This window comes from Bufo bufo, chromosome 9 (assembly GCF_905171765.1).
Source record: "Bufo bufo chromosome 9, aBufBuf1.1, whole genome shotgun sequence".
Lineage (NCBI taxonomy): Eukaryota > Metazoa > Chordata > Amphibia > Anura > Bufonidae > Bufo > Bufo bufo.
In genome coordinates, this window is record NC_053397.1 from 173,401,193 (window position 1) to 173,429,027 (window position 27,835).

A 27,835-nucleotide genomic window follows, 5' to 3' on the forward strand; every position below is an offset into this window, starting at 1 on the left:
TTAAGGTTAGTTGCTGAAGGTGACAGTATATGGCTCCTCTTTGCTTAATTTATTTTTGATGAATTGCACACTCACACAAGTTTTTAGTTTTTTTTTTTTTTTTACAATTTATGATGAAGCGTGAGATCTTACGATTTATGAAGCGTGAGATCTACCACTCGATATGAAAATGTTTTGTAATTCACTTTGGAACTCTTATGTGGTCAGGTGTAGCAATGTTTTTGATATATGCTAGGTCTATTCTGACATTTATTTTTCATTTCATTGCAAAGATTTTTAAGCTTTAAAAATGATTACGTACACATGTACTGACTATAGTCGGGATGCTTCTGTAAGCCAGTCTTACATAGCCATATGACTGTGCTTCTGCTTGTGTAATGCCCCATACAATGAACATGTGGTTATCTCCTATCTCTCTACAGTTTGGGACATCACATTTATTTTCACTGTGTCCCTGTGTCAGGAGGGATCATGTTGCACATGCTTGGCAGCAGATAACGCAGTGTTAGTGATTGTACACCTTATAATAGAGGGGCAGGCAGCTGTAAAAGTCAGTGAGAGGGGTAAGGGGGAAGAGGAATCAAGAGAGTTGCAGTTCTTTACATAGCAATTCCACAGCAAGCCCTGGCAGCATCAAACAAAAGGTGCATCACAGAACTAGCCAAGATAATGATAATGAAAAATAACTACTTCTTATCTAAGATGTCATTATTTGGAAGAATTCAGACATTCAGGTACTTTTCTATATTTTATATGGTCAATAAACCCTTTACTTTGATTAATAAAAAAAAGTTTGGTACAGCAGAGAAAACTACACCAATGGATATTTTATTCACTTTATGCATCACTGCTAGCACAGACATTTCTTACCTGCCCACTCTTGGCCTAACTAATCCATGTGACTTGATAAATACACAGTCTCCAACCTTCAGCCACATGTCATTGTACCGAAGCTGCTCATAATAATAGCACCCAGGTTCCCCATTGGGCATATCAACAGGTACATCTTCTTTTTCCTAGAGAGAAAATAAACATTTGATTCAACAATGTATATATGGATGGTTGTTTATAGATATAGCAATTAACTGACTTATATTAGGGTACTTTCACACTTGCGGCAGAGGATTCCGGCAGGCAGTCCCCGTCGCCAGAACTGCATGCCGATGCGGCAATCCGGACGCAAACAGATGCATTTGTGAGACGGATCCGGATCTGTCTCACAAATGCATTGCAATACCGGATCGGTCTTTCCGGTTGTCATCCAGAAAAAAGGATCCATTATTTTTTTTTCCTCATTTTTAAAGGTCTGCGCATGCGCAGACCGCAAAACCGAATCAGTTTTTCCAGAACACTTGGGGCCGGATCCGGCATTAATGCATTTCAATGCATGCTGCAGTATTTTCTCCGGCCAAAAAACGTAAGAGGGACTGAACTGATGCATACGGAATGCTCTCCATTCAGAATGCATTAGGATAAAACTGATCAGTTTTTTACAGTATTGAGCCCCTGTGACGGAACTCATACCGGAAAAGAAAAACGCTAGTGTGAAAGTACCCTTATACAGTAGCTAAAAGGAAGGCAAATAAAGCAGTGAAGTTTAGAAGTCCAAGTGTGTTTTTACACCCTTGGGCCAGATTTATCATTACACTTACATCTTACTCCACTTTTACATATGTCCAAAGTCACTTTTGGCCAAGTCAGATTATTAATGGTCCTTTAATACTGTGATAAATGTGGTTTGACAGTAGCAGTTTATCCTTCAGTAAGCGGCTTTACAAAGTCGCACGTCTTACGAAAAAGTCGCATGTTCTATAAAAAGGCGCATAAGATAAGCATGGTCCTCGCTGGAGTGAAATTGCGCAATTTTTGCGACTTTTTTAATTGTCGCAATAGTAATCTTTCTAGAGATTAATTTACATAAGAAACACGCCCACTTTCAGAAAAATGGCGAACATAGCGCAGAGCCAATAAAAGTTGCAAATTTGCAGCTTTTTCACTCACATTATTTTGACTTGAGCTAATGATAAATCTGGCCCCTTGTCTTTTGTAAAAAGCCAAATCAGTTTTCAATGGAGTTTTTGGAGCCAAAACCAGGAATGGATCCAGCAGGGAGTGTATTAGTCCTTCTTTTATATTTCCCAGTTCTTTTAAACCCATTCTGACTTAGGCACAAAAAGCTGAATCAAAAATAACCACTTAAACACTCTAAGGCTGGGTTCACACGGGCGTCACGTTTTGGCTCAGGATGCGTCCCGGGTGCATTGCGGCTAACCCGCGCGAGTAGGTACGCAATTTCCAGTCAGTTTTGACTGTGATTGCGTTCCGTTGTTCAGTTTTTTATTGCGCAGGTGCAATGCGTTTTGCACGCGCGTGATAAAAAACTGAATGTGTACCCAGACCCGAACTTCTTCACTGAAGTTCAGGTTTGGGTTCAAGGTTGTGTAGATGTAATTATTTTCCCTTATAACTGGTTATAAGGGAAAATAATAGCATTCTTTAATACAGAATGCTTAATAGAAGGTCAATTGAGGGTTAAATAATAGAAAAAAATTAACTCACCTCCTCCAATTGATCGCGTAGCTGCCGATCCCCTGTTCTTTCTTCAGGACCTGTGGTGATGTTACTGAGCTCATCACATGGTCCAATCACCACAGTGATGGACCATGTGATGTGACGTCACCACAGGTCCTTTAGCCGGTAGCTCATGATTAAAGAAGTAAGAAGAGATCGGCAACTACGTGATCAATTGGAGGAGGCGAGTTAATTTATTTTTATTTTTTTTAACCCTCAATTGACCTTCTACTAAGCATTCTGTATTAAAGAATGCTATTATTTTCCCTTATAACCATGTTATAAGGGGAAATAATACAGTGAATAGACTTTCATCTTAGCAACCATGCTTGAAAATCGCACCGCATCTGCACTTGCTTGCGGATGCTTGCGATTTTCACGCAGCCCCATTTACTTCTATGGGGCCTGCGTTGCGTGAAAAAAGCACAGTATAGAGCATGCTGCGATTTTCACGCAACGCACGAGTGATGCGTGAAAATCGCCGCTAAAGGTAACTGCAAATGAGATTGTTAACAAACAGGAAAAAAACGTACCAAAAACAGTACTAACGCAATCAATAGTGCAGATTTATGTGCGTTGTTTATGTGGCTTTGGTGTGGATTTCAAGAGGATTTTACAAATCCGCACTGTGAGCAGGTAGCCTAAGGGTATGTTTACACTGCTTTAATTTCACATGGATTTTGGTGTGTATGAAAACTGGCAAATCCACAGCCCAATGTTTCCGATGGGAACCAGCATTTTCATTCTCAAAGTAGATCTGAGCATTCAACAAAGCCCCAGCAGAAAAACACAAACCCCAACAAAACACACAACTATGCTGTGTGTAAAGACTTTCATAATTTCCTATCGACAAACATCTGCTCACAGTAGTGCTCATGGTGACGGATCATGTGATGGACCATGTGATGAGCGCAGTGACGTCACCACAGGTCCTTTTCCTCCTGTCATGAAAGAAGAAGACAGAAGAGAAGCCGGGGCTGCGCGAACAAGTGGATGAGGTGAGTTAAATTATTTATTTTTAACCCCTTCATCCCCATTTTACTAAGCATTCGGTAGTAAGAATGCTATTATTTTCCCTTATAACCATGTTATAAGGGAAAATAATAATGATTGGATCCCCATCCCGATCATCTCCTAATAACCATGCGTGAAAATCGCACCGCATCTGCACTTGCTTGCGATTTTCACTTCTATGGGGCCTGCGTTGCGTGCACAATATAGAGCATGCTGCGATTTTCACGCAACGCACAAGCGATGCGTGAAAATCACCGCTCAAGTGCACAGCCCCATAAAAAATGAATGGGTCCGGATTCAGTGCGTTCACCTCACGCATTGCACCCGCGCGGAAATGTCGCCCGTGTGAAAGAGGCCTACATGTAAGACCGCTCAGAAGCTGTCTTACATTTAGAACTGGCGCTGGATGCGCCGAAGTTATGTCTTTTCATAACTTGGGAGGATCCACCTCCAGTTTAGGGCTTTGTTAATAAATGTGCCCCACAGTGTGTGAAACCTATCTAGGTCATCCTAGCTAAACTGCAGGCAAAAACTGCTGTGGAAGTGAATCTCTTTGGCTTACACTGAATTATGTGACGCTTTTCTACAGACTGGTGGAAATAAAAGTAATACAAATTATTAAAATCAGTTACTTGACTCAAGTCAGGAATGTGGACTTGTGAATCAGCCGTAATAGTGCAGCATCGTAAAAGAAGTATGAGCAAACCTTTTCCAGACAGAGTGTGATATCCTCATCCTTTGTGTCCTCCATGTTTTCTGAGGCTGCATCTCGTCTACCTTATCTTTATGTGCAAACACTGAAGCCACTCTCACAACGGGCAGAGGTATTTCTCTGGGCCTGAAGCGCACTGAACCTGACCGGGCATGGTCCATAACTTAATCTTCTTAAGGATTTGGTTTTGGCAGAATACCTAGATTCACATACATACACATCCTCATCTCGAAAGTTTTTCGGGGCCAAATTTTGAAGTCTTCCTGTGGATTAGAAATGAGCACAATTCAACAGATGGCAATAATTGGTTGCAAGCATAAAAGCAGACACCAGCTTGTGGATGTCACAAGGGGACGCTGCTTATCAAGAGGCCAGATGAAGGAGAAGTAATTCTTACCTTCACAAACATCACACAACTTGCCAAGGATTTTATTTACAGGGACCTTGTTATAGTAGTCACTCTTGAAAGACTTCCTTCTGTAGGAATTTACGAGTGGCGAGGTGAAACGTTTCCTTGGGACGATAGAACCAACAGCCGTACAACCACTTCTCACCTGCAAAAAAAAAAGAAAAAATATATTTTGTTATATCTTTTTCTATTTTATGGCTAAATTTAGCAACAAAAAAAAAGAAGCAAATTGTCACTTGTTCACAGTTGTACTTAAAATGCATTTTACTAGTGAAAAGGGTAGCCATTATTTATTGTACTAAATATATATATATATATATTTTTTTAAACCCCATGCTTTTTTAATGTCCTTTTAAGAATTTAAAGGGATTGTGCTGCATTAAATGTCATTTGAATATTATTCAGCATGAAAAACTTACTTTGGTAATTTACTTTTTGTTACAAAAACACTCCAGTTGTGAGAAATTCTGTTTTCATTATAATGGTGGCCTCTGGTGTGTAATCTGTATAGTATTGTGCACGTCCACATACTGAGGTGGTCGCACATGCTCCTTCGACTGCCACCGGCCGTATCTACTGTTAGAGACTGTGTGGCAGTTACAGGAGAGATCTGCAGCGGAAAAGACACAGCCCACTGAAAAAGGACACTCCCACAGAGCTGTTATAAGGAGAGAGCTGCAGCAGAAAGAATACGACTCTGAGAAAGGACATAGGTCATCAATATCAATGGCAGGACAACCCCTTTAAGCTGAAAGCTGTCTAATGTCTATAGGAAGCACAAATGTTTTACTTACTACGGTTTATGTGTTACTACCTGTGTTTTCATTCTGAAAATAAACCATGGAGTATGGAGCTTGCTACCGTGTTCATGTTCCCTTGTTGTTCATAGTAAAGGAAAGTCAAGACTGATATCAGTACCTGCATTGTCCTCCAGAGGCGCTCAATAAAGGACAATGTGTGGAGGAGGTTTGCCTCTGCAGGTAATCCACATACACATAATCCCCAACATGTAATGCTGTTCTTGAAAACTGCAGTCTTGGCTGTAGGTTCGGTATTGTCCAGACTGACCAGAAACTCCTCCGGGATCTTCACTCTTCTCAGCTTCTTAACGAGGAAGGAAAAAATAAAATTTTAATGAACAGAGATAACATGAAGGTATGTTAAACCTGTAGATGGTTCTAACAGGTACTTGTTACATTGTGTTTTCTCAGATGTCAGGAACCCAAGTAGTGCAGACGCAGTGCATTTTACCTAGGAGGCGCTGATGGACTGGTGGCATCACATGCCTCTCATCATTGTCCATTTTTTGAGACAGAGCGGCGTGCGGTCAGCACAGAAGACTTGGACTAAAATATGCACTTACAGTTCATAATTCCTTCTTGGTTTTCCTGGCAAAATAGTTGTAAAAACTGCCCTTTACAGGCCCTTAGTAAACTTAAAGGGCTTGTCTGAGTTAACTGAAAATGTGTCCTATGCAGTAAACGGCATAAAATAATAATAATTCTATATTCATCTATTTTTCCTAGTCATTTCAGCACCGTATAAAAGGCTGCAGCGGTGGATAGAGGTATTTGGCATGTGACTGCTGCAGCCATTCACTGGCTTCAGTGGTACACAGCACGGAGACCACTGATTGAGGCAAGGGAATGACTGCGGCCACCACAACACGTTCCCACTGCAGATGTGTATACCAACACCAGGAAAGTGGTTTATTTTCTGGCATGTGGCAATTTTCAATTAACAGGATAACCCTTTACCGCTCAATACTGGCAATGGCTCCATAGAAAGACTGTGTATCGACCGAGTCCGGTTACTAAGCGCTGCTCCATTCAAGTGAATGTGAGCAGCACTGCAGTAACCAGGCCTGGCACCACAAAGCGGATAGAATGGTGTAGTTCTGATGCCTGGTTCTGGTGATGGGTGCATCTGAAACAGTTGATTCCCAAGCGTGCCAAGATTGGGACCCAGGTGTGCTGAGATGGGAGCAGGTCATCAATGAGGAAGTTCTGGACGACCTTACCCCCACCACGAAGATGTACATACCTTTTTTCTCTTCCTCTCTTTTGACTTTGTCTTCTTCTAGTTCTTTAGGTAGCTTTCTCCTTCTCTCTTTTTCGACATCATTGTGCAGGTGCTTGGTAGTATAGCTCAAGGCTGGAGAAAGGAGGATCTCGCCATTCTTGCAAAGTTCATCTCGTATCTTAATAAAGAACTGTTGAAGCTCGACAGAGTCCTCGTAGATTTCAGAGTCCGTCCTTCGTAGAAAATAAGAAGCTCATAAGCACATTGAAGACTAGTTTAGTTTTTTTAGCATTAAAATTATCTTTTTGCTTCCATTTTTTGCCCGCTAACTTGTGCTGCTGTGGATGGGCTCTGGGAGGATCAGTCCTCCTTCTACCTCTGGCAGCTGACAATATAGTCCCTTCTTACTTTCCCTGCCTGTGCTGTTTGCAAGAGGCTTTGCTCTTTCCTTGACAGAAAGCTATGTCTATCAGCTGCAGCGTACAGAGGGTCCATACGCAGAGACCTGGCTGTGAGGAGACCGCACTCCGCTCATTAGGAGGATGTGCAGACTGCTATACACTTTGAACACCAGGTGGAGCTATACTTTGTAAATAAATGACACAACTCCTCACTGGATTGTCTTTTTTAGATTCCACATACATGTAAAATAGTAATTTATTTTAGAATTATTATAAGATTGTGGACAATCTGTTTGCCAACATGCTAAAGAAAGCGACTGCCCTAACATAAATACCCAGGAAAGATATGATCAATTATATATATATATATTTAAAAAAAAAATCTGACCGCATTTACCTATTCATTCGCCGTGCTCTTTCCAGAACCTCAAACCTGTGCTCCTGGAAAAGGTCGAGTCTCGATAGCGATTGTTTTCCACGTTCTTTCGATAATCTCAAATGTCAGAGGAGGCCTCTTTGGAATTTAGATCAACTGCAGAGGAATTTCAGCCAGAGAATCACTATAACATCTTCCTTCATCATCCTGATGGCTCATCATGGACACAAAACAGATGTGTATGAGGTCCTGGATGAGCAAAGTTACATTAGGAACATGGGAATCCTCATCGCCTTCAATATCTCTACGGGTCTCCAGTACACCTTATGAAGAACCAAAGCATCCTTGTAAATTAAGGACTCTGGCTCATTGTAAGTGCATGCGTTATTGAACATGATGACAAAGTCCTCGAACATGGCATCTATGTCTTGGTACTTGTTGGCCATTATGTGACTCCGGATCTTTTCCATGTCGATGGGCTTTTTGATGGTCACATAGTAGTCTGGGAGCTCGGAGCGGGAAGGAAGACGCAGAAAGATGGCGCTGAGACGTCTGCCACGCTTATCTGTGTAATTCTTTACGGCTTCATACACTTCATTCAGTTTTAGCTGCATGGGGCTCAGATATTTGGTTTCTTTGGAGATATTCCACTTTTTCTACCTAAATAAAGAAACCTTTTTACATTTTGGGGAAGGAAAGTTTTTTCTTACACACACACTAGATCTTATAGACTGTACATTATCAGTGCAGTAAAAAAAAGAAAAAATATACTACACACAGAAAAACTTTGGAATACAATTGAATAAAAAGTAACCCTCAGATTTTGGCATATGACCTTCAAGGGGTTTTCTGGGTTTATAAAACCAAGTTCATACATCCTGTAAGAGAATTCTGACCGACTAAGAGCGGATGCACCGTTTAGGTATTCTCTGCTCATGGGCCAAATCGAAGAGTAGTTACAAAGAGCGTCTCTCGCTCTGGAGGACCCGTCCTCTCCTGAATATACAGACAGCCTACTATATATGAATGGGCAATGTGTAATGCTTAATATCCCCTATGGTGGCGCTGTAGGGAAAGTGAGCTCTGATCTGTAGAGGCGCAGGGGGTATCTGATCCTGGCTGATCAGATAGTAAATAGTCCATCCTGAAGATAGGCCATCGCTTTCAAAGAGTTGGACAACCATTTAGGGGTTTTCCACTGCGGTCAATCCCTACTTATAGAAGAAGCTGATCACAAATTTACCTCTGTGGGAACATCAGTGACTGTCTCGCCATCGAAACGCTGTGGCGAGCAGGTGTAAGTACACCTAAGCTGTCCATTCACTTCTCTGGGACAGCTCCTTCCCATTCAAGTGACTACTAGAGAGCCGTCCCATTGAACTGAATGGGACGGCTTAGGTGTAATTACACCTGCTCACCGCTGCGATTGCGACGGCGAGCAGGGTAAACAATGAAGAGAACGCAGCGCTATTATGAGTGCGGCCTTCCTTCAAACAGTTGATCGGCGGGGGTGTCGACCCCCGCCAATCTGATATTGATGACCTATCCCAGGATAGGTCAACAATATAAATAAAGTGAACAACCCTTTAATTTTCATGGCAAGGAATTAATTTACACTTAATTGCAAGTTTATCTAATTGCTCTTTATAATAATCTGGAGTTAATGCAAATTGCCACCATAAAAACTGAAACAGCAAACTTTGTGAAAACCAAAATTGTCAAACCCTTTGACCACGACTGTAGTTTTGGCAACAGAGCTACTGAGAACCACTGATAAGCGCACGGCTGTCGGACCTCCGGTGACCATATAGTGGTGACCTATCCTGAGGATTGGCCATCACTTGCAAAGGGTTGGACAACACCTTTAGGGATGCCGCATCATTGCTTCTCAGTAATATGGAAATACAGCCATAAAGCCACAGCATTTACACCAGGCATATGCCAGAATACATGTGGGGGTTTTATTTACCAGTACTACCATGGTAGATGGAAGGGGGTTAATAATGCACCAAGAACTGTAGCTACTATACTCTGGGAGACGGAGACCATGGTATAATCTGTCAGAAGCCCCAAACTTAAAGGGGTTCTCTGGGATTTACATATTGATGACCTATCCTCAGGATAGGTCATCAATATCAGATTGACTTATGACACCCTGTTTGAGGAGGCCACATTGCTCCAGTGAGCACTGCAACCTCCTTGCAGCTGACCAAGCACAGCGCTATACCCGGATAGTGGCTGTGCTTGGTATTGCAGCTCAGCTCACTAGAATGCGACTCAGCTTGTGCTTAGGCTATGTAACCTATGTACGTGAAGTCACATGGCATAGGAAGAGGCCTAAGCACTCACTTAGTGCCGCAGCCTCTTCGTATCAGCTGATCGGCGGAAGGCCGGACCCCCACTGATCTCATATTGATCGCCTATTCTCGGGATAGGTCATGGATATGTAAATCCCGGAGAACCCCTTTCAACTGCTTTTATTTCAGGAGGCCCTTCTACCTCTACGTGGCTCCTCTGCTTCCCCACACAGGCACAAAGACACAAATCACTTACTTAGCTTGAGCTTCGGTGAAGCCACATCGTCGTCATCTGGCAAAGTACCAAGCTCTTTCCTTTTCTCCTTGAGGATCTTCTCCAAAACGTGAGCATCGTTGTAGACCTAACATGGCATTAAGAGCATTTACTGCCTCGTACTTCAGATCAGAAAGCCAATAATCACTGCACCACAGAAATGGAAAACCTACTTGACCACAGCACATGACCTTCCTGGGGACATGCTCTGTACAAGCAGAGAGCCTTCTGCACAATTGCTCCAGTGTCAGTGTAAAATACACGTAGATTTTTTTTTATTCCACATTTGCAGAGAGAGCAATAACTTGTCTCCTTGGCAGCGACCATGCTGCGGTAGCTCGGCTTTCACACGCTGTTCTACAGAATTTTATGGTCGCACAACAAGTAATTGAAATATATGGGTGTGATGCATATAATATGCCCAGAGCAATGCACTTAGATGTCATTAGCAAAGTCATATTTTTTACGACCTTCTATTTCAGATTGAAAGTCATCTCACCTCTTCTCCAAAAATTATGAAAAACTGCCACTTAAAGGGATTGGTCATGACTATCCTTGTATTAAAGGGTAATCTTCACTTTAGAATATGTACTTTGCGACTGGTCAGCTTTCCTTTCTATTGTCACCAGGATCAACCCTACTAAACCAGACATGCCGCCAGGTAGCGCGATTAAAATGATAGCTGTGGGGTTTCCAAGAACAAAAGACTGCATTTGTTTTCCTGGGAGGCCGCAGCCGATTTTCTGAGGATAGACGACGGTACCACAGTGCTCAGTACAGAGGCATAGAAGGATCGTTTCAACGACTTCTTTAAGATTAGAACAACACGTTTCAGGGCTGAACAGGCCCCTTCTTCAGGTTCAAATCCCGTGCCTGATAAAGGGCTTGTTTGGCTTCGAAACGCATTGTTCACATCTCGATAAACCTGTTGAAACCATCCTTCTGTGTCACTGTAGTGAGCAGTGCCGAAGTACCTTCTTCTATACTCTACTGCATCAGGCCCAGCCATGGGTTCGGATCAAGTGCATGCAGCAGCCCGGAACAGATATATTTCAAAGCCCTGCAGGGTGTTGTGCCTCTTGCACAACCCATAAAAATTGGCATCCATTTGGCACCGTGTCTGCCCTGTGTCCTTGCGGTTCTACCCACTGCGCTTCTTCTCTTTCCTTTATTGCAACCAAGGCAGATAGCATGGGTCAACCCTACCGTGTAGTATGCCTGGATTCGTAGGGTTGATCCTGCAGACAGATCCTTTTTAACAGTTTAGCAAACACTGCCTGTACGCAAAGGGGCCTTTAGAGCTCTGTGCTGTGCTACTGGTCTGCAATTCCTCTCGGGAAGGATACAAATAAACGGACAACTTGCGTTACATTCCTCTTGTCAGTAGGTTGGGTACTAATTGTCAGCACTCATAGGACAGTGTCGGAGGTGTGTTCTAGGAAAAGTTTTCCCTCTATTATCGTGTCTGAGACCATCTTACCTGTGAGCTTCTTCATTATAGTGCCAGGCGTTCCGGAACATCAGCTTCATGTCGTCCATCATGGCGTCCTCTGTGGCATATTTGTCAGTGCGGATATTGTGTTCGATCGTTTTTAAGTCCATGGGTTCCAGGATAATCTTATAATAATCTGGGTAGTCTTTTTTAGATGGTTTAAACATGAAAAGTTCACAAAGGCGACGATTGCTAATAGTCTCCCGGGCCTCTAGGACCGCGTTGAACAGAATCTTCATCCTCTGTTTCCGAACGTTTTTCTTGCTGCATATAATGAAGATGATTGTTACCACAAGGGTGAAACATTCAGATAGCCGTGCAAATACGGCCCATAGGAAAACAAGTCAAGGCTTGGGGGTTTTACAATTTAAAGCATTCCAGAAGTTTTCCCATCTTAAAAAGTCACGATGTATCGCTACGCTGCGCCATCACTTTTAGGCTAGGGGTACATGGCGACATGTGTCCCACGACAATTAGTTGTGTGACACATAGGGTACAACTACACTGCAACATGTGTCGTGCGACACTGCAACAATGGTGTCGCACTTGGATGGATTTTTTGTGACTGCCGAGTCGCAGTGCGACACCATAGACTATCATTATAAAAATTGTTGCAGGACTTTTGTGTGACAACTGTTGACGTGTAGCCGATTATCATGGCTTGAGTTGCGCCAATGATAGTCTACGCCAAAACTTACAGCACTGAGGAGAGGCCATCAATATAAAAGGACTGGAATAAAAGGGCTTGTCTAGCTTTTTGGACTTTCACTTTTGTTAGCAGCCTGTTGCAGCCGCTGAAACAGGTCATTTGCCCCATGTCAAAGCAGAGGCCAGTCAGTGGTGGATGTGACCATCTATGTGATCTATCCAGAAGTTTACAGGACAGGAACCAGAAGACCACTGAATGGGGCCATGGAGATGGACAGTGTGGCGGGGAACAGGCGAGTATGATTTTTTTTTTAACAGGTACCACAAAAAGGCTGCTAGCGAAACTTAAAAAAAAAAAATGGTACATCTCACTTTTTTGCCACCCTCACCACTTTTCTGAAAGGGGGCATGGCAAGGGGGCATAGCCAGCTGTCCCAACAAATGTATTGCCATTTACACCAGTTATCTGGCGTAAATGAAGCCAGAAATCGAAGGCACCTCTAAGCTCTCGTGGATATCTGGTTAGGAGCACGGACCGCAGGAGGATGCGCCTAATTTGTGACTAGGTCTATGCCCCGTCTTAAAGGGAACCTGTCACCTGGATTTTGTGTATAGAGCTGAGGACATGGGTTGCTAGATGGCCGCTAGCACATCCGCAATACCCAGTCCCCATAGCTCTGTGTGCTTTTATTGTGTAAAAAAAACTATATCCATATGCAAATTAACATAAAAGAGTCATATCTTACTTGTCTGACCAGAGAAGAGTCATATTTTCAAGCTCTGACTCATCTCAGGGTAATTTGCATATGTAACAAATCGGTTTTTTTACACAATAGAAGCACACAGAGCTATGGGGATTGGGTATGGCGGATGTGCTAGTGGCCATCTAGCAACCCATGTCCTCAGCTCTATACGCAAAATCCCGGTGACAGGTTCCCTTTAAGTTAGGCGCATCCTCAGGGAGCACAGGGGATACCAAGACCGGTACAGAAAGCGCATATCTTGATAAATCTCCCCCCTGTCTTTCCATCAAAATCAATAGATACACGATGCAAAGGAGCTTTCTGTATTATTATTTTTTTAACATCATAGTGAATGGATGACAATAGAAACATGTGTATCCCAGATCTGATGGAACAGAATAATGTAAAAAAGCAATTCAGATGCTAATAGATGCAGAATGTATTTATACTTCAACTATACCAATGCCATAAAATACCCCAAAAGACAACAAAAGCACTAAACTGAGATTTTCATATATAAAAGGTAAAATGCATTGTCTCATCTCCCAGTGACTTTTCCCCGCAGCTGTAGGGAAAGCAATCAAATAGAAAAAAATAAATATAAAAATCACATCCAACATCCCTTTCCAGATAAATGTGCTAAAAATACAGCAGAAGCTTCAAAATCTTGCAGGGAAATTAGCAATGATTGGTTTCCTTACTGCTGCACAGTGACATACGGGAGGACGCTCGCCCCCCCAGGCAGATATTACAGGTCACAGCTAGACGATCAAACCGCCAAATAAACTGAATAAGACCTCAAAGGACTGGATCGTATCTGACTGCTATGGAGCTGCAGGAGCAGAAATGACTTGGTCACATCATATGAAACACTGGACACCACTGCCCATGATCAATTTATCTGTTTTATTAGAACCCGGTGACTCTGCGGCACCAGATTCATCTGAAACAAACGCGTGACCGCCTCGGATTAGAAGTGGATCCGATGCAGAGAACTGGACAGTATTGGGGTCTATTGCCCAGTTCTACTTATTGGTTCTAAGGGTACTTTCACACTAGCGGCAGAACGGATCAGACAGGCTGTTTACCCTGTCGGATCCGTCCTGCCGCTATTTCGCCGCGCCACCGCTCCGTCCCCATTGACTATAATGGGGACGGGGGCGGAGCTCCGGCACAGCACGGCAGTTCGCGGTGAGAGGTCGCCGGACTAAAAAGTCAGACATGCAGTACTTTTAGTCAGGAGGCCTTTCGCCGTACTGCGCCGGAGCTCCGCCTCATCCCCATTATAGTCAATGGGGACGGAGCGGCGGTCCGGTGGCACGGCGAAATAGCGGCAGGACGGATCCGACAGGGTGAACAGCCTGTTGGATCCGTCCTGCTGCTAGTGTGAAAGTAGCCTAACATGCAGGTGCTCCTCTCATAGGGCATCTTACCACACTATGAGAGGAGTGTATAGGAACGAGCCATCCCATTGAAATGAATGGGACGGCTTAGGAGTAATCACACCTGCTCACCACTGCGGATGCGACGGTGAGCAGGTAAACAACACGGCCTTCTTACCAAACAACTGATCGGCGGGGGTGCAGGGTGTCGGACCCCCACCGATCCTGAGGATAGGTCATCAATAAAAAATAACTTGGACTACCCCTCTGACCTATCCTCAGCCGGCTCCCAGCAGCTTTCCAGTACATCGTATAGTGGTAGTGCTTAGTATTGCAGCCCAGCCCCCCAGGCTTGAATGGGTTGAATGAGTTGCAACTAGGCCATGTGACTGATGTACGGTATTGTCACAAAGCCTATGAAGAGGCAGCGACACTCACGGAGCGCCGGCTAACAAACATTTTTCTCAGGGCTCATTCACACGACCGTGCAGTGTTTTGCGGGCCGCAAAACACGGATGCCGCCAGTGTGCCTTCCGCAATTTGCGGAACGGAACAGGCGGCCCATTATAGAAATACCTATTCTTGTCCGCAAAACGGACAATAGGACATGATCTATAATTTTCTCGTGGCCAAGGAACAGAGCTACGGATGCGGACAGCACACAGAGTGCTGTCTGCATCTCTTGCAGCCCCAATGAAGTGAACGGCTCCGCACCCGAGCCGCAAAAAATGCAGCTCGGATGCGGAACCAAACCACGGTCGTGTGTATGAGCCCTCAGCCTGAGGAATCCATTCCTACATGAATCAGTCACTCCTATCACCCCAGAAATGAACATACAATGCGCACTCTTCTCAGTCTCTCCGATACTGCTGTATCCACCATGTGCATGCCACGATCAGACACAACCAATATCAAAGCAGAGACAGCATTCAACAGTTTAGACTTGCTACAAAGTTCTGTCCACGCCGTGGATTCTTGTGGAAGCTGAAGAAATGTCCATGCAGGTAAGGTAAAAGGTTTTGCCAGAGAACCCTTCGGTACCAAGGACACAGGGCTGTGAAACACTTTAAGGGGTGAAGAGAATCTTAGAGGGGCTCTGGTGTAGACTACATTCTGGGAATATATGGGCAGTCCAGTTTACAGATGGCCACCAACGTAAAGCCCTGTTCACACCCTGTTTGCGTCTCTGCTTTGTGTACATTCAGGGAGAATTTTCCCAATGTATATGTTAGATGTGAAGCCCAATACACGTCATATAGTTGCATACATCTGCAATTCACTTTCAATGAAGTCATTATATTCTCTATATTTTCCCTTAAAGAGGTTATTATGTGATTAATGTAAACAAAAAGAAAATCAGACATCATATAGTACATGGCAGAACCAGCCTGTACCTCACATGGATCTCCTTATTCATTACCCAATTGCTCTACTACATTTATTTCAGACTGCAGCTCCGGGAACGTGTCCTTTCACTGCAGCTCCGGGAACGTGTCCTTTCACTGCAGCTCCGGGAACGTGTCCTTTCACTGCAGCTCCGGGAACGTGTCCTTTCACTGCAGCTCCGGGAACGTGTCCTTTCACTGCAGCTCCGGGAACGTGTCCTTTCACTGCAGCTCCGGGAACGTGTCCTTTCACTGCAGCTCCGGGAACGAGTCCTTTCACTGCAGCTCCGGGAACGAGTCCTTTCACTGCAGCTCCGGGAACGTGTCCTTTCACTGCAGCTCCGGGAACGTGTCCTTTCACTGCAGCTCCGGGAACGTGTCCTTTCACTGCAGCTCCGGGAACGTGTCCTTTCACTGCAGCTCCGGGAACGAGTCCTTTCACTGCAGCTCCGGGAACGTGTCCTTTCACTGCAGCTCCGGGAACGTGTCCTTTCACTGCAGCTCCGGGAACGTGTCCTTTCACTGCAGCTCCGGGAACGTGTCCTTTCACTGCAGCTCCGGGAACGTGTCCTTTCACTGCAGCTCTCTCCATGTAACTGACAGAGCTTCCATCAGTAGTGGTGGCAGTTGAAGGATGGAAGGGAGCATGTGCGACCACCTCTGCGATGTTACTGAGGTGGACTATGAAATAAGGAAAAGAGCAAACAAGTGGCTCTATATAGAGAAATCTCATTGAATAAGTCATTGGCTACACTAAAATTTGAAAGGGGTTTTCCAGTACTAGGATTTTGATGGCATATCCTCAGGATAAATCATCAATATCATATTGGCAGGCATCTGCCACCAGGAACCCCCACCGGTCATCTATACAGTGAACAGAGTGTTAAGCACAAGCATCCAAGTAAACGTAAGCAGCGCTGGAAGCTACGCAGTAGATGGAGCATTCCCATCCACTGTACGGATCTCGTCGGCAGTGGATGCCAGCAACAGCTGATTGGTAGAGTAGACGGCTGTTGGTCAACCAATCTAGTACTGACCTATCCTGAGGACTGGACATGGCTAAGTGTCTAAGTATTGGAAAACCCCTTTAATTATATGCAATTACAAAAGTATTTAGATCTTGGTGTTGGTTTAAAAAAATCTAATAAAAAATAAAATAAAAATAGGACAACCCCTATTTAAAGATTTTTCCCGCTAGACAGGATCCCTTACCTAAATGGGAAGTAGAATTACTATAATTTTTTTTTCCTATAGACATGTGGATTTTATCAGTCCCAGCACCCATCATGGTGTGGGGATTCCCTCACCCCTCACTATTAGGCCTCATGCACACGGCCGTTGTGCGGCCGTGGCCGTATTGCAGCCCGCAAATGGCCGGTCAGCAATCCACGGCGGCCGGCCGTGTGCACCCCGCATTACAGATGCAGACACATTCACTTGAATGGCTCCGCAATTCCGGAGATGCGGAACAGAGTCACGGAACGGAACACTGGAAGCACTACGGAGCGCTTCTGTGGTGTTTCTTTCCGTTGTTCCGCACCGCAAATAAATATGACATGTCATATTTTTTTGCGGTACGGACAGACCACGGACCTATTCAAGTTGAATGGGTCCGGCCCGCTGCACGGATGTTGCCTATGCATTGGGGACCCAATGCACGGAGCGGCCGCACAACGGCAGTGTGCTTGCGGCCTTAGGCTACATGCACACGAACGTTGTTTGTTTCCATGTGCTGTCCACATCAGTATGTCCGTTCTGTAGCCCCGCACAAAAAAAAAAATAGAACATGTCCAATTCTTGTCCTTTTTAGGCATTGTTACAATGGATCCACAAAAAAATAAAACGGATGGCATCTGTTTTTTTTTTTTTTGCGGATCCGCAATTTGCGGACCGCAAAACGCATACAGTCGTGTGCATGTAGCCTTAGTTCAAGTAGTCACCAGTAAATGACAGTGTTCTGATCAGCAGTTCGGGGAGATGTCTGGAGAGTGAACTTAGCGCCCACCGCTTTAACTCCTAGAACGCGCGCACACCAATAAGAAGAGCTCAAATGCCAAAAACGTGTGACCATGGTAACAATGTGACTCATGTATTTGGCTAATGATAAAATCAAAGCAAATTTTCATGCAAATCATCTTCTCACGAGGACTGCACAATGTTCTGCTAGCCGCAAGGACAGATGTGTGAACTAGTATACAGGGGAACACCTCGTCCATTAGGACAATTCCCAGACGACTCGCGGCCTACGTGAAATATCCATCGAAATGTCCGCTGCCATGTTGCGTTCCGCGTATAAGACGTTCTAGAATTAAGAGGTCCCACTGCACCCCTATTACTTTGCACTAGATCCCAACTACCGGTCATCATGGAGCATAATCCTACCAGCAGTGTCACCCCCCCCCTTATACGAGCATAAAGGATCCACATCCAGCACAATTGAGTACAGGCACTGGCCTCCGTGCTACAAAAACCGGATGACAATGGATACAAAGACGCTGGGAATTCCAGCTGAGCGAAACGTTTACCTCTTCCTCTTTGCGCTGCCGGTGTCAGATGTGGCGGAGGAAATCATGCTGTCTCCGTCCTCTATATCGAGGTCTCTGCGAGCCAGCTCTTTCTTTTTAGCCTGAAATAAAGAACAAATCTCCAGAGTCAGCCTCGCTCTGCCAAGCGTTCCCAGAATACATGAATATTAAACAGCTGCATAGATCGGTTTCACTCTACAACTGGTGTCAGTGTATAAATATTAAAAGAGTCACGGATCTGTGATACAGCGGCTCAGGAACATTTACATTTCATCAGACGCAGCCGTGCCTCACATTTGTCATCAAATACTGTATTGTGTGCGGTGTGCCTCTCCTCCAGCTGCAGGCAAAGCCATAAAAAGGCCTCTTCTGACGAGGCCTGGTGGCTTAAAAAATAGGTAGGGTTCAAAAATGGCCAATTTTATACCAAAACGTATAGATATATATATAAAATGATACCGCATAGAATATATGTGAATTAATGGCACCAGCACACAACCATTTATAGTCCAGTCCATGATACCCAGAGCTCTTCAACCATTACTATGCTGAAGTATCAAACAGAAAGCCTGTCCACCAGCCGTGTGTCCACAGGGAGCAGAAGCCACCTGGACGCCGCACACCGCTGCTGGGCACTAGGGTAAAGTTCTTGGCGTGCACACCTAGGTACGGACAAACAAGTCACTTCTCCCATTTCCTCCAAGGTTCCTGAACCCTTTAATATTGAACACCTACAAAAGAAATACTGCACTAGACAGCTCGAGCTCACCTGGTATCCAGCAAAGGGAGCGATTCTAATGCAGATAGCCAGGTCATAAGTGTCTGTCTGCATCACTGAAGCACAATAAAGCTGGGATTAGACACCCAGATAATCGGGCAGATTATTGGGAACGATTGTTCCTGCGAACGCTCGTTCCCGTCAATCTGCCGTCTAAAGATGCAGCAGATCACACGATGAACGTGCGAAGCGCTCGCTCATCGGGTGATCCTGTCGTTCCTGCAGGCACCACAAATCATGGCTTCTGGGCAGCAGATTGTGCGGTCTAAACAGCAATCTGCTTTCGGGAAACAGCGCTGCTGTATGATGACGAGCGAACGCAATAGTTATCCCTCGTTCTTATATTGTACAGGTGATCGCTGCATGTAAACCCAGCTCTTCAGCTGGTACCCGCCTCTAAAACAGCGATACAGACCGCCCATCTGTGCCGGTGACATCACCGGGCTCATTGCTAGGCGGAAGTTTCCGCCTAGCATAGTGATGTGAAGCCCTACTGCGCATGCACAAGTTTTTAGCGGTGCGGAGGCATGGAGAGAAACCCCACAGAAGCACTCCGTAGTGCTTCCAAGTGAATAGGTCCGCATCCGTGGTGGACACGGCCGCGCCCGTGTATTGCGGACCCGCTGTTTGCGACCCGCAATACGGCCACGCCCGGGCAACAGCCGTGTGCATGAGACCTTATAGGTCAGACAAAGGAGAGGTTGGCATGGCTGAGCTCCTTCGACATGTTCATTAGATAATTCTACATTTTAGGCTTATTGCACACGACAGTATATTTTCACGGTCCGCAAAACGGGGTTCCGTTTTTCCGTGATCCGTGACCGTTTTTTCGTCCGTGGGTCTTCCTTGATTTTTGGAGGATCCACGGACATAAAAAAAAAGTCGTTTTGGTGTCCGCCTGGCCGTGCGGAGCCAAACGGATCCGTCCTGAATTACAATGCAAGTCAATGGGGACGGATCAGTTTGACGTTGACACAATATGGTGCCATTTCAAACGGATCCGTCCCCATTGACTTTCAATGTAAAGTCTGGATACCCTTTTATACCATCGGATCGGAGTTTTCTCCAATCCGATGGTATATTTTAACTTGAAGCGTCCCCATCACCATGGGAACGCCTCTATGTTAGAATATACTGTCGGATATGAGTTAGATCGTGAAACCTCATTTCCGACAGTATATTCTAACACAGAGGCGTTCCCATGGTGATGGGGACGCTTCTAGTTAGAATATACTACAAACTGTGTACATGACTGCCCCCTGCTGCCTAGCAGCATCCGATCTCTTACAGGGGGCCGTGATCAGCACAATTAACCCCTCAGGTGCCCCCCCCCTACCCGATCATTGGTGGCAGCGGGTTACTAGCAATAGTACAATAGTAAAAGATTCATACTTACCTGGGAGCTGCGATGTCTGTGTCCGGCCGGGAGCTCCTCCTACTGGTAAGTGACAGTTCATTTAGCAATGCGCCGCACAGACCTGTCACTTACCAGTAGGTGAAGCTCCCGGCCGGACACGAACATCGCAGCAGCCACCAGCAGGTAAGTATGAATCTTCTACTATTGCTAAGTATGCTAAGTAACCATGGCAACCTGGACTGTAGTAGCGTCCTGGTTGCCACGGTTACCGATCGGAGCCCCAGCGATTAAACTGGGACTCCGATCGGAACTCCGCTGCCACCAATGATGGGGGGGGGGGGGGGGGGGGGGAGATGGGAGGCCGCACACTGGCCACCAATGTTGCTAATGCTATAGAGGGAGGGGGGGCCGATGGGGGGCGCACACTGTGCCACCAACGAATTATTACAATAGAGGGAGGGAGGGGGGGGGGGCACACACTGTGCCACCAACGAATAATTACAATAGAGGGAGGGGGGGGGGAATACGGACTGGCCACCAACCTATTATCACAATAGAGGGGGGGGGGCCGCACTGGCCACCAATGATATTCAAACTGGGGAGGGGGGGAGGGTCTGCCCCCTGCTGTCTGGCAGCCCTGATCTCTTACAGGGGGATATGATAGTACAATTAACCCCTTCAGGTGCAGCACCTGAAGGGGTTAATTGTGCTGATCACGGCCCCCTGTAAGAGATCGGGTGCTGCCAGGCAGCAGGGGGCAGTCTTGTACACAGTTTGTAGTGTATTCTAACTAGAAGCGTCCCCATCACCATGGGGACGCCTCTGTGTTAGAATATACTGTCGGTTCTGAGTTTTCACGAAGTGAAAACTCAGCTATGAAAAAGCTTTTATGCAGACGGATCTTCGGATCCGTCTGTATAAAAAGTAACCTACGGCCACGGATGACGGACACTGATGCCAATCTTGTGTGCATCCATGTTCTTTCACGGACCCATTGACTTGAATGGGTCCGTGAACCGTTGGCCGTGAAAAAAATAGGACAGGTCATATTTTTTTCACGGCCAGGAAACACGGATCTCGGATGCGGCTGCAAAACGGTGCATTTTCCGTTTTTTCCACGGACCCATTGAAAGTCAATAGGTCCGCGAAAAAAAACGGAAAACGGCACAACGGCCACGGGTGCACACAACGGTCGTGTGAAAGAGGCCTTACTTGTAAGCTGTGACCAAACATGATCAATTCAATAGAAGAGAGAACTTTGGGATGTTTTTTTTTTCTTTTGTGCATTTTTTGGTTTCTTGCATTCTTTTAGGGCCAAGTACTGTGTGCTTTATTTTATTACATTTGCTACTGGTGTTTTATTTTAACTCTGAGACACTCCCTTCTAGTTTTAGAGGTTTCTGCATGATTGTGGGAGTATCTGAGCTGAAAGAGTTAGGGATCGACTGATATAGATTTTTTAGAGCCGATACTGATAACCTGTGAACATTCAGGCCGATAACTTATACTGATATTCTGTGCATTTTCATCTTTGAAAAAAAAAAAAAAAATCTGTTACGGTGTTCAGCACATAGGAGATTTAAAAAAAATAATATTATTTTAATAGTTTGGACTTTTCGGACGTGGCAATACGTGATATTTATTTATTTATTGTTTATATATAAAATTGGAAAAGGGGGTGATTTACACCTAATATTTTGGTGTTTTTTTTTTCCCCTTAGGCCTCTTTCACACGGACGAGATTTCCGCGCGGGTGCAATGCGTGAAGTGAACGCATTACACCCGCACTGAATCCGGACGCATTCATTTCTATGGGCTGTGCACATGAGCGGTGATTTTCACGCATCACTTGTGCGTTGCGTGAAAATAGCAGCATGCTCTATTTTGTGCGTTTTTCACACAACGCAGGCCCCGTAGAAGTGAATAGGGCTGCGTGAAAATCGCAAGCATCCAGAAGCAAGTGCGGATGCGGTGCGATTTTCACGCATGGTTGCTAGGAGATGATCGGGATGGAGACCCGATCATTATTATTTTCCCTTATAACATGGTCAGTAAAATAGTGATGGAGGGGTTAAACAATATATATTTTTTAAAATAATTTAACTGGGTCCATTCACAAATCCGCAATTCTGTTCCGCATTTTGCGGAACGGAATTGCGGACCCATTCATTTCTATGGGGCCGCACGATCTGCTGCCCAGATCCAGAATTGCAGATCCGCACTTCGGTTCCCGAAAAAAATAGAACATGTCCTATTCTTGTCCGGAATTGCGGACAAGATTAGGCATTTTCTATTAAGTGCCGGCGATGTGCGGTCCGCAAAATGTGGAACGCACATCGCCGATGTCCGTGTTTTGCGGATCCGTGGATCCACAAAACACACACGGACGTGTGAATGGACCCTTGTCCACTTGTTCGCGCAGCCCGGCTTCTCTTCTGTCTTCTTCTTTGAGGAAAAGGACCTGTGGTGACGTCACTGCGCTCACCACATGGTCCATCACATGATCCATCACCATTGTGATGGATCATGTGATGGACCATGTAATGAGCGCAGTGACGTCACCACAGGTCCTTTTCCTCCTGGACAGCAAAGAAGAAGACAGAAGAGAAGCCGGGCTGCGCGAACAAGTGGATAAGGGTGAGCTAAATAATTTTTTTTAACCCCTCCATCACTATTTTACTTAGCATTCTGTATCAAGAATGCTATTATTTCCCCTTATAAACAGGTTATAAGGGAAAATAATAAAATCTACACAACACCGAACTTCTGTGAAGAAGTCCGGGTACCAAACATGCCGATTTTTCTCACGCGTGTGCAAAACGCATTAAAATGTTTCGCACTTGCAAGATTTTTCCGTGCATTTTCCCACGACGCACCCGCATCTTATCCGGCCCAAATCCGCGACGCCCGTGTGAAAGAGGCCTTAGGGGCTAGAACCTGGAATCTTTTAATCCCTTCTCGTATTCACCCTAATAGAGCTCTATTGGCCTCATAGGGTGAATAGGACTTCACAATCTCAATGCTGCCCTGTGCTTTGTACACATGGCAGCAGAAAGCTTACCATGGCAGCCAGGGCTTCAGTAGCGTCCTGGCTGCCATGGTTTAACATATAAGGAATCCCAGCAGCTGTGTATTTAAAGATATATTCTTTTATTGTAATATTTTCTCAGTATGTCCAACAATCAGCTGATTGTAGGACATGCTGAGAAAATATTCAAGTGTACAGAGCTTAGCCCCCCCCCCCCACGCTAGTTGATACTAGTCGTGACGTCAGTAGGCCGGCGGTAAACAGTGAGAAGACCCCGCCGCTGCCTTCTCAAACAGCTGATCGGCGGGGGTCCCGGGTGTCGGACCCCCGCCGATCAGATGCTGATGATCTATCCAGAGGATAGATTATCAGTTAAATGAAAGTGCAGAACCCCTTTAAAAGACACAGCTGCTGGGATTCCTTAGAAGTTAAACGTTGGAGTCCGCTCCATTCCCGTGCACACAGCGAGTGCCGTCCGGCTTCTTTACCTGGCTGGTAACCGATCGGAGCCCCAGGATTACACAGCTGGGGCTCCGATCAGAAGCTGCCACTGCCACCAATGAAGAGGAGCCCCCCATGATTTTAATACTGGGGAGGGGGGTGCACTCATGTTCTGTGATAGCGCGCAGGACGCATTATCGGCAAGGTTAGATGCCGATAACTTTGAATATCATGAATATCGGCCGATAATATCAGTAACTCCCGATAATCGGTTGATCCCTAGAAGGAGTTTAGGGTGTAGGGAAACAAATGCAGGAAGATTATATTCAAAGATAGAAAGAAGGAAATTGGGGATGTTCAAGAAGATTCAAGAATAAAGTGAAGATGAGGTCAGGTACACTCACTGACAAAACAAAAAATAATAATGCACATTATTTGTCCACACATGTTGCAGCTGAGCCTCTAGATCCTGCACACTCATACTGTAAGTTGCTGAAGCTGGCATCACAGCTGTTCCCCTAAATGATCAGTTAGTGATAATCTGGCAACCTGGCAGCCAAGGAAGTGTTGGAATCGGGTGGAGACATTCCTGGGAAACCTTTGCCGTGTGTCGGTGAGCATTATGCTGCTGAAAAAAATGCTAGATGGAAGCCCTGCCGTGTATAGCATTGTTGGTCCGCTGGTAGCACTAGACCTCCTGGTCCCCTGGGGTTATCATGCTTATTTCCTATACACACTGTGCACGAGTGACGCCCAGACATGGAGCGTCCTGCCTGAGTAACCCCGCTTCATGCAAAATGTATGTATACGGATCATCACTTTTAAGTGAGAAAGTTAATACAAGGCACTTACTAATGTATTGTTATTATCCACATTGCTAATGTATTGTGATTGTCCATATTGCTTCCTTTGCTGGCTAGATTCATTTTCCCATGACATTATACAATGCTTGTTTCCATGGTTACGACCACCCTGCAATCCATCAGCGGTGGCCATGCTTGTACACTATAGAAAAAACGCACCAGCCTATGTGCGCTCCCACAGTCCCAGCCACTAGAGATGCCAGAACTTTTTCCTGTAGTGTGCAAGCGTGGCCACCATTGATGGATTGCAGGGTGGTCGTAGCCATGGAAACGATCAGTGTATAATGTGAAGGAAAAGTGGACCAAACCAGCAAAGGAGGCAATATGGACAATCACAATACATTAGTAAGTGGTTTGTATTAAAGGGAACCTGTCACCGGGATTTTGTGCATAGAGCTGAGGACATAGGTTGCTAGATCGCCGCTAGCACATCCGCAAAACCCAGTCCTCATAGCTCTGTGTGCTTTTATTGTGTCAAAAAGCGATTTTATATATATGCAAATTAACCTGAGATGAGTCCTGTCCCTGAGTCATCTCACGTTAATTTGCATATGTATCAAATCGTTTTTTTTCACACAATAAAAGCACGCAGAGCTATGGGGACTGGATATTGCGGATGTGCTAGCGGCCATCATGTCCTCATCATGTGCATAGCAACCCATGTCCTCAGCTCTATACCCAAAATCCCGGTGACAGGTTCCCTTTAACTTTCTCTACAGGATAAATTCCATTTGCTGAAGTGACACAACCCATTTAATAAGCCTGCATTGTGGGTTTATAATTTTCCCATTAGGATGTCCTCTTTAGTATCCCCTTCATACATTGCTGCTTACAATTACTACAATCATTCAGTTGTCCTCTATATTACCCCCTACATATATTCCTCCGGCCTATAACCGCCTGATAAGTCCCTGCTTTACTTCACAGCGTTTGTACCGCTGTAACAAGCCTCCCACAGACAGGCATGGCGCATAAAGGGAGGAGGCACACAGCACAGTAGCCACACCTCCTCTACTCTGATTCGTCAGAGTGTGGGCTTGGCTCATCAGGAGGGGAGGGGCCACCCCTTTATATAGACTGACAGGCGGCTTCTTACTATCAATGAGTGCTTGTGTGGAGTTATGAGGTGAATAGGGGCAGCTAGGGAAGCTGGCAGCAGCTTGATCGCAGATTTTTTGAGAGAAAAATGAATCCAGTCAGCAAAGGCGGCAATATGGACAATCACAATACATTAGTAAGTGCCTTGTATTAACTTTCTCCCACATAATAAATGCTATTTGCTGACATGAAACAAGTACTTTAACCACCTCAGCCCCCAGTGCTTAAACACCCTGAAAGACCAGGCCACTTTTTACACTTCTGACCTACACTACTTTCACCATTTATTGCTCGGTCATGCAACTTACCACCCAAATGAATTTTACCTCCTTTTCTTCTCACTAATAGAGCTTTCATTTGGTGGTATTTCATTGCTGCTGACATTTTTACTTTTTTTGTTATTAATCGAAATTTAACGATTTTTTTGCAAAAAAATGACATTTTTCACTTTCAGTTGTAAAATTTTGCAAAAAAAACGACATCCATATAGAAATTTTGCTCTAAATTTATAGTTCTACATGTCTTTGATAAAAAAAAAATGTTTGGGTAAAAAAAAAATGGTTTGGGTAAAAGTTATAGCGTTTACAAACTATGGTACAAAAATGTGAATTTCCGCTTTTTGAAGCAGCTCTGACTTTCTGAGCACCTGTCATGTTTCCTGAGGTTCTATAATGCCCAGACAGTACAAACACCCCACAAATGACCCCATTTCTGAAAGTACACACACTAAGGTATTCACTGATGGGCATAGTGAGTTCATAGAACTTTTTATTTTTTGTCACAAGTTAGCGGAAAATTATGATTTTTTTTTTTTTTTTTTCTTACAAAGTCTCATATTCCACTAACTTGTGACAAAAAATAAAAAGTTCTATGAACTCACTATGCCCATCAGCGAATACCTTGGGGTCTCTTCTTTCCAAAATGGGGTCACTTGTGGGGAAGTTATACTGCCCTGGCATTCTAGGGGCCCAAATGTGTGGTAAGGAGTTTGAAATCAAATTCTGTAAAAAATGACCAGTGAAATCCGAAAGGTGCTCTTTGGAATATGGGCCCCTTTGCCCACCTAGGCTGCAAAAAAGTGTCACACATCTGGTATCTCCGTACTCAGGAGAAGGTGGGGAATGTGTTTTGGGGTGTCATTTTATATATACCCATGCTGGGTGAGAGAAATATCTTGGCAAAAGACAACTTTTCCCATTTTTTTATACAAAGTTGTCATTTGACCAAGATATTTATCTCACCCAGCATGGGTATATGTAAAAAGACACCCCAAAACACATTCCTCAACTTCTCCTGAGTACGGGGATACCAGATGTGTGACACTTTTTTGCAGCCTAGGTGGGCAAAGGGGCCCATATTCCAAAGAGCACCTTTCGGATTTCACTCCTCATTTTTTCCTGAATTTGATTTCAAACTCCTTACCACACATTTGGGCCCCTAGAATACCAGGGCAGTATAACTACCCCACAAGTGACCCCATTTTGGAAAGAAGACACCCCAAGGTATTCCGTGAGGGGCATGGCGAGTTCCTAGAATTTTTTATTTTTTGTCACAAGTTAGTGGAAAATGATGATTTTTTTTTTATTTTTTTTTTCATACAAAGTCTCATATTCCACAAACTTGTGACAAAAAATAAAAACTTCCATGAACTCACTATGCCCATCAGCGAATACCTTGGGGTGTCTTCTTTCCAAAATGGGGTCACTTGTGGGGTAGTTATACTGCCCTGGTATTCTAGGGGCCCAAATGTGTGGTAAGTAGGTAAATGACCTGTGAAATCCGAAAGGTGCTCTTTGGAATGTGGGCCCCTTTGCCCACCTAGGCTGCAAAAAAGTGTCACACATCTGGTATCTCTGTATTCAGGAGAAGTTGAGGAATGTGTTTTGGGGTGTCTTTTTACATATACCCATGCTGGGTGAGATAAATATCTTGGTCAAATGCCAACTTTGTATAAAAAAATGGGAAAAGTTGTCTTTTGCCAAGATATTTCTCTCACCCAGCATGGGTATATGTAAAATG

General features: G+C 44.7%; 1 protein-coding gene across 1 annotated transcript in view; it reads right to left on the bottom strand.

Moving 5' to 3' along the window:
- PBRM1 (polybromo 1) overlaps positions 1–27,835 on the bottom strand; it is a 90,568-nt gene that overhangs the window by 20,465 nt on the left and 42,268 nt on the right. Inside the window, 19 exon segments of the mRNA XM_040408786.1 lie at positions 871–1,016; positions 4,292–4,347; positions 4,350–4,443; positions 4,446–4,474; positions 4,477–4,549; positions 4,681–4,786; positions 5,635–5,687; positions 5,690–5,727; positions 5,730–5,810; positions 6,750–6,961; positions 7,527–7,590; positions 7,593–7,619; positions 7,622–7,825; positions 7,828–8,136; positions 8,139–8,165; positions 10,059–10,164; positions 10,576–10,630; positions 11,557–11,832; positions 18,252–18,352. Coding sequence (XP_040264720.1) covers positions 871–1,016; positions 4,292–4,347; positions 4,350–4,443; positions 4,446–4,474; positions 4,477–4,549; positions 4,681–4,786; positions 5,635–5,687; positions 5,690–5,727; positions 5,730–5,810; positions 6,750–6,961; positions 7,527–7,590; positions 7,593–7,619; positions 7,622–7,825; positions 7,828–8,136; positions 8,139–8,165; positions 10,059–10,164; positions 10,576–10,630; positions 11,557–11,832; positions 18,252–18,352 — 2,057 coding nt within the window.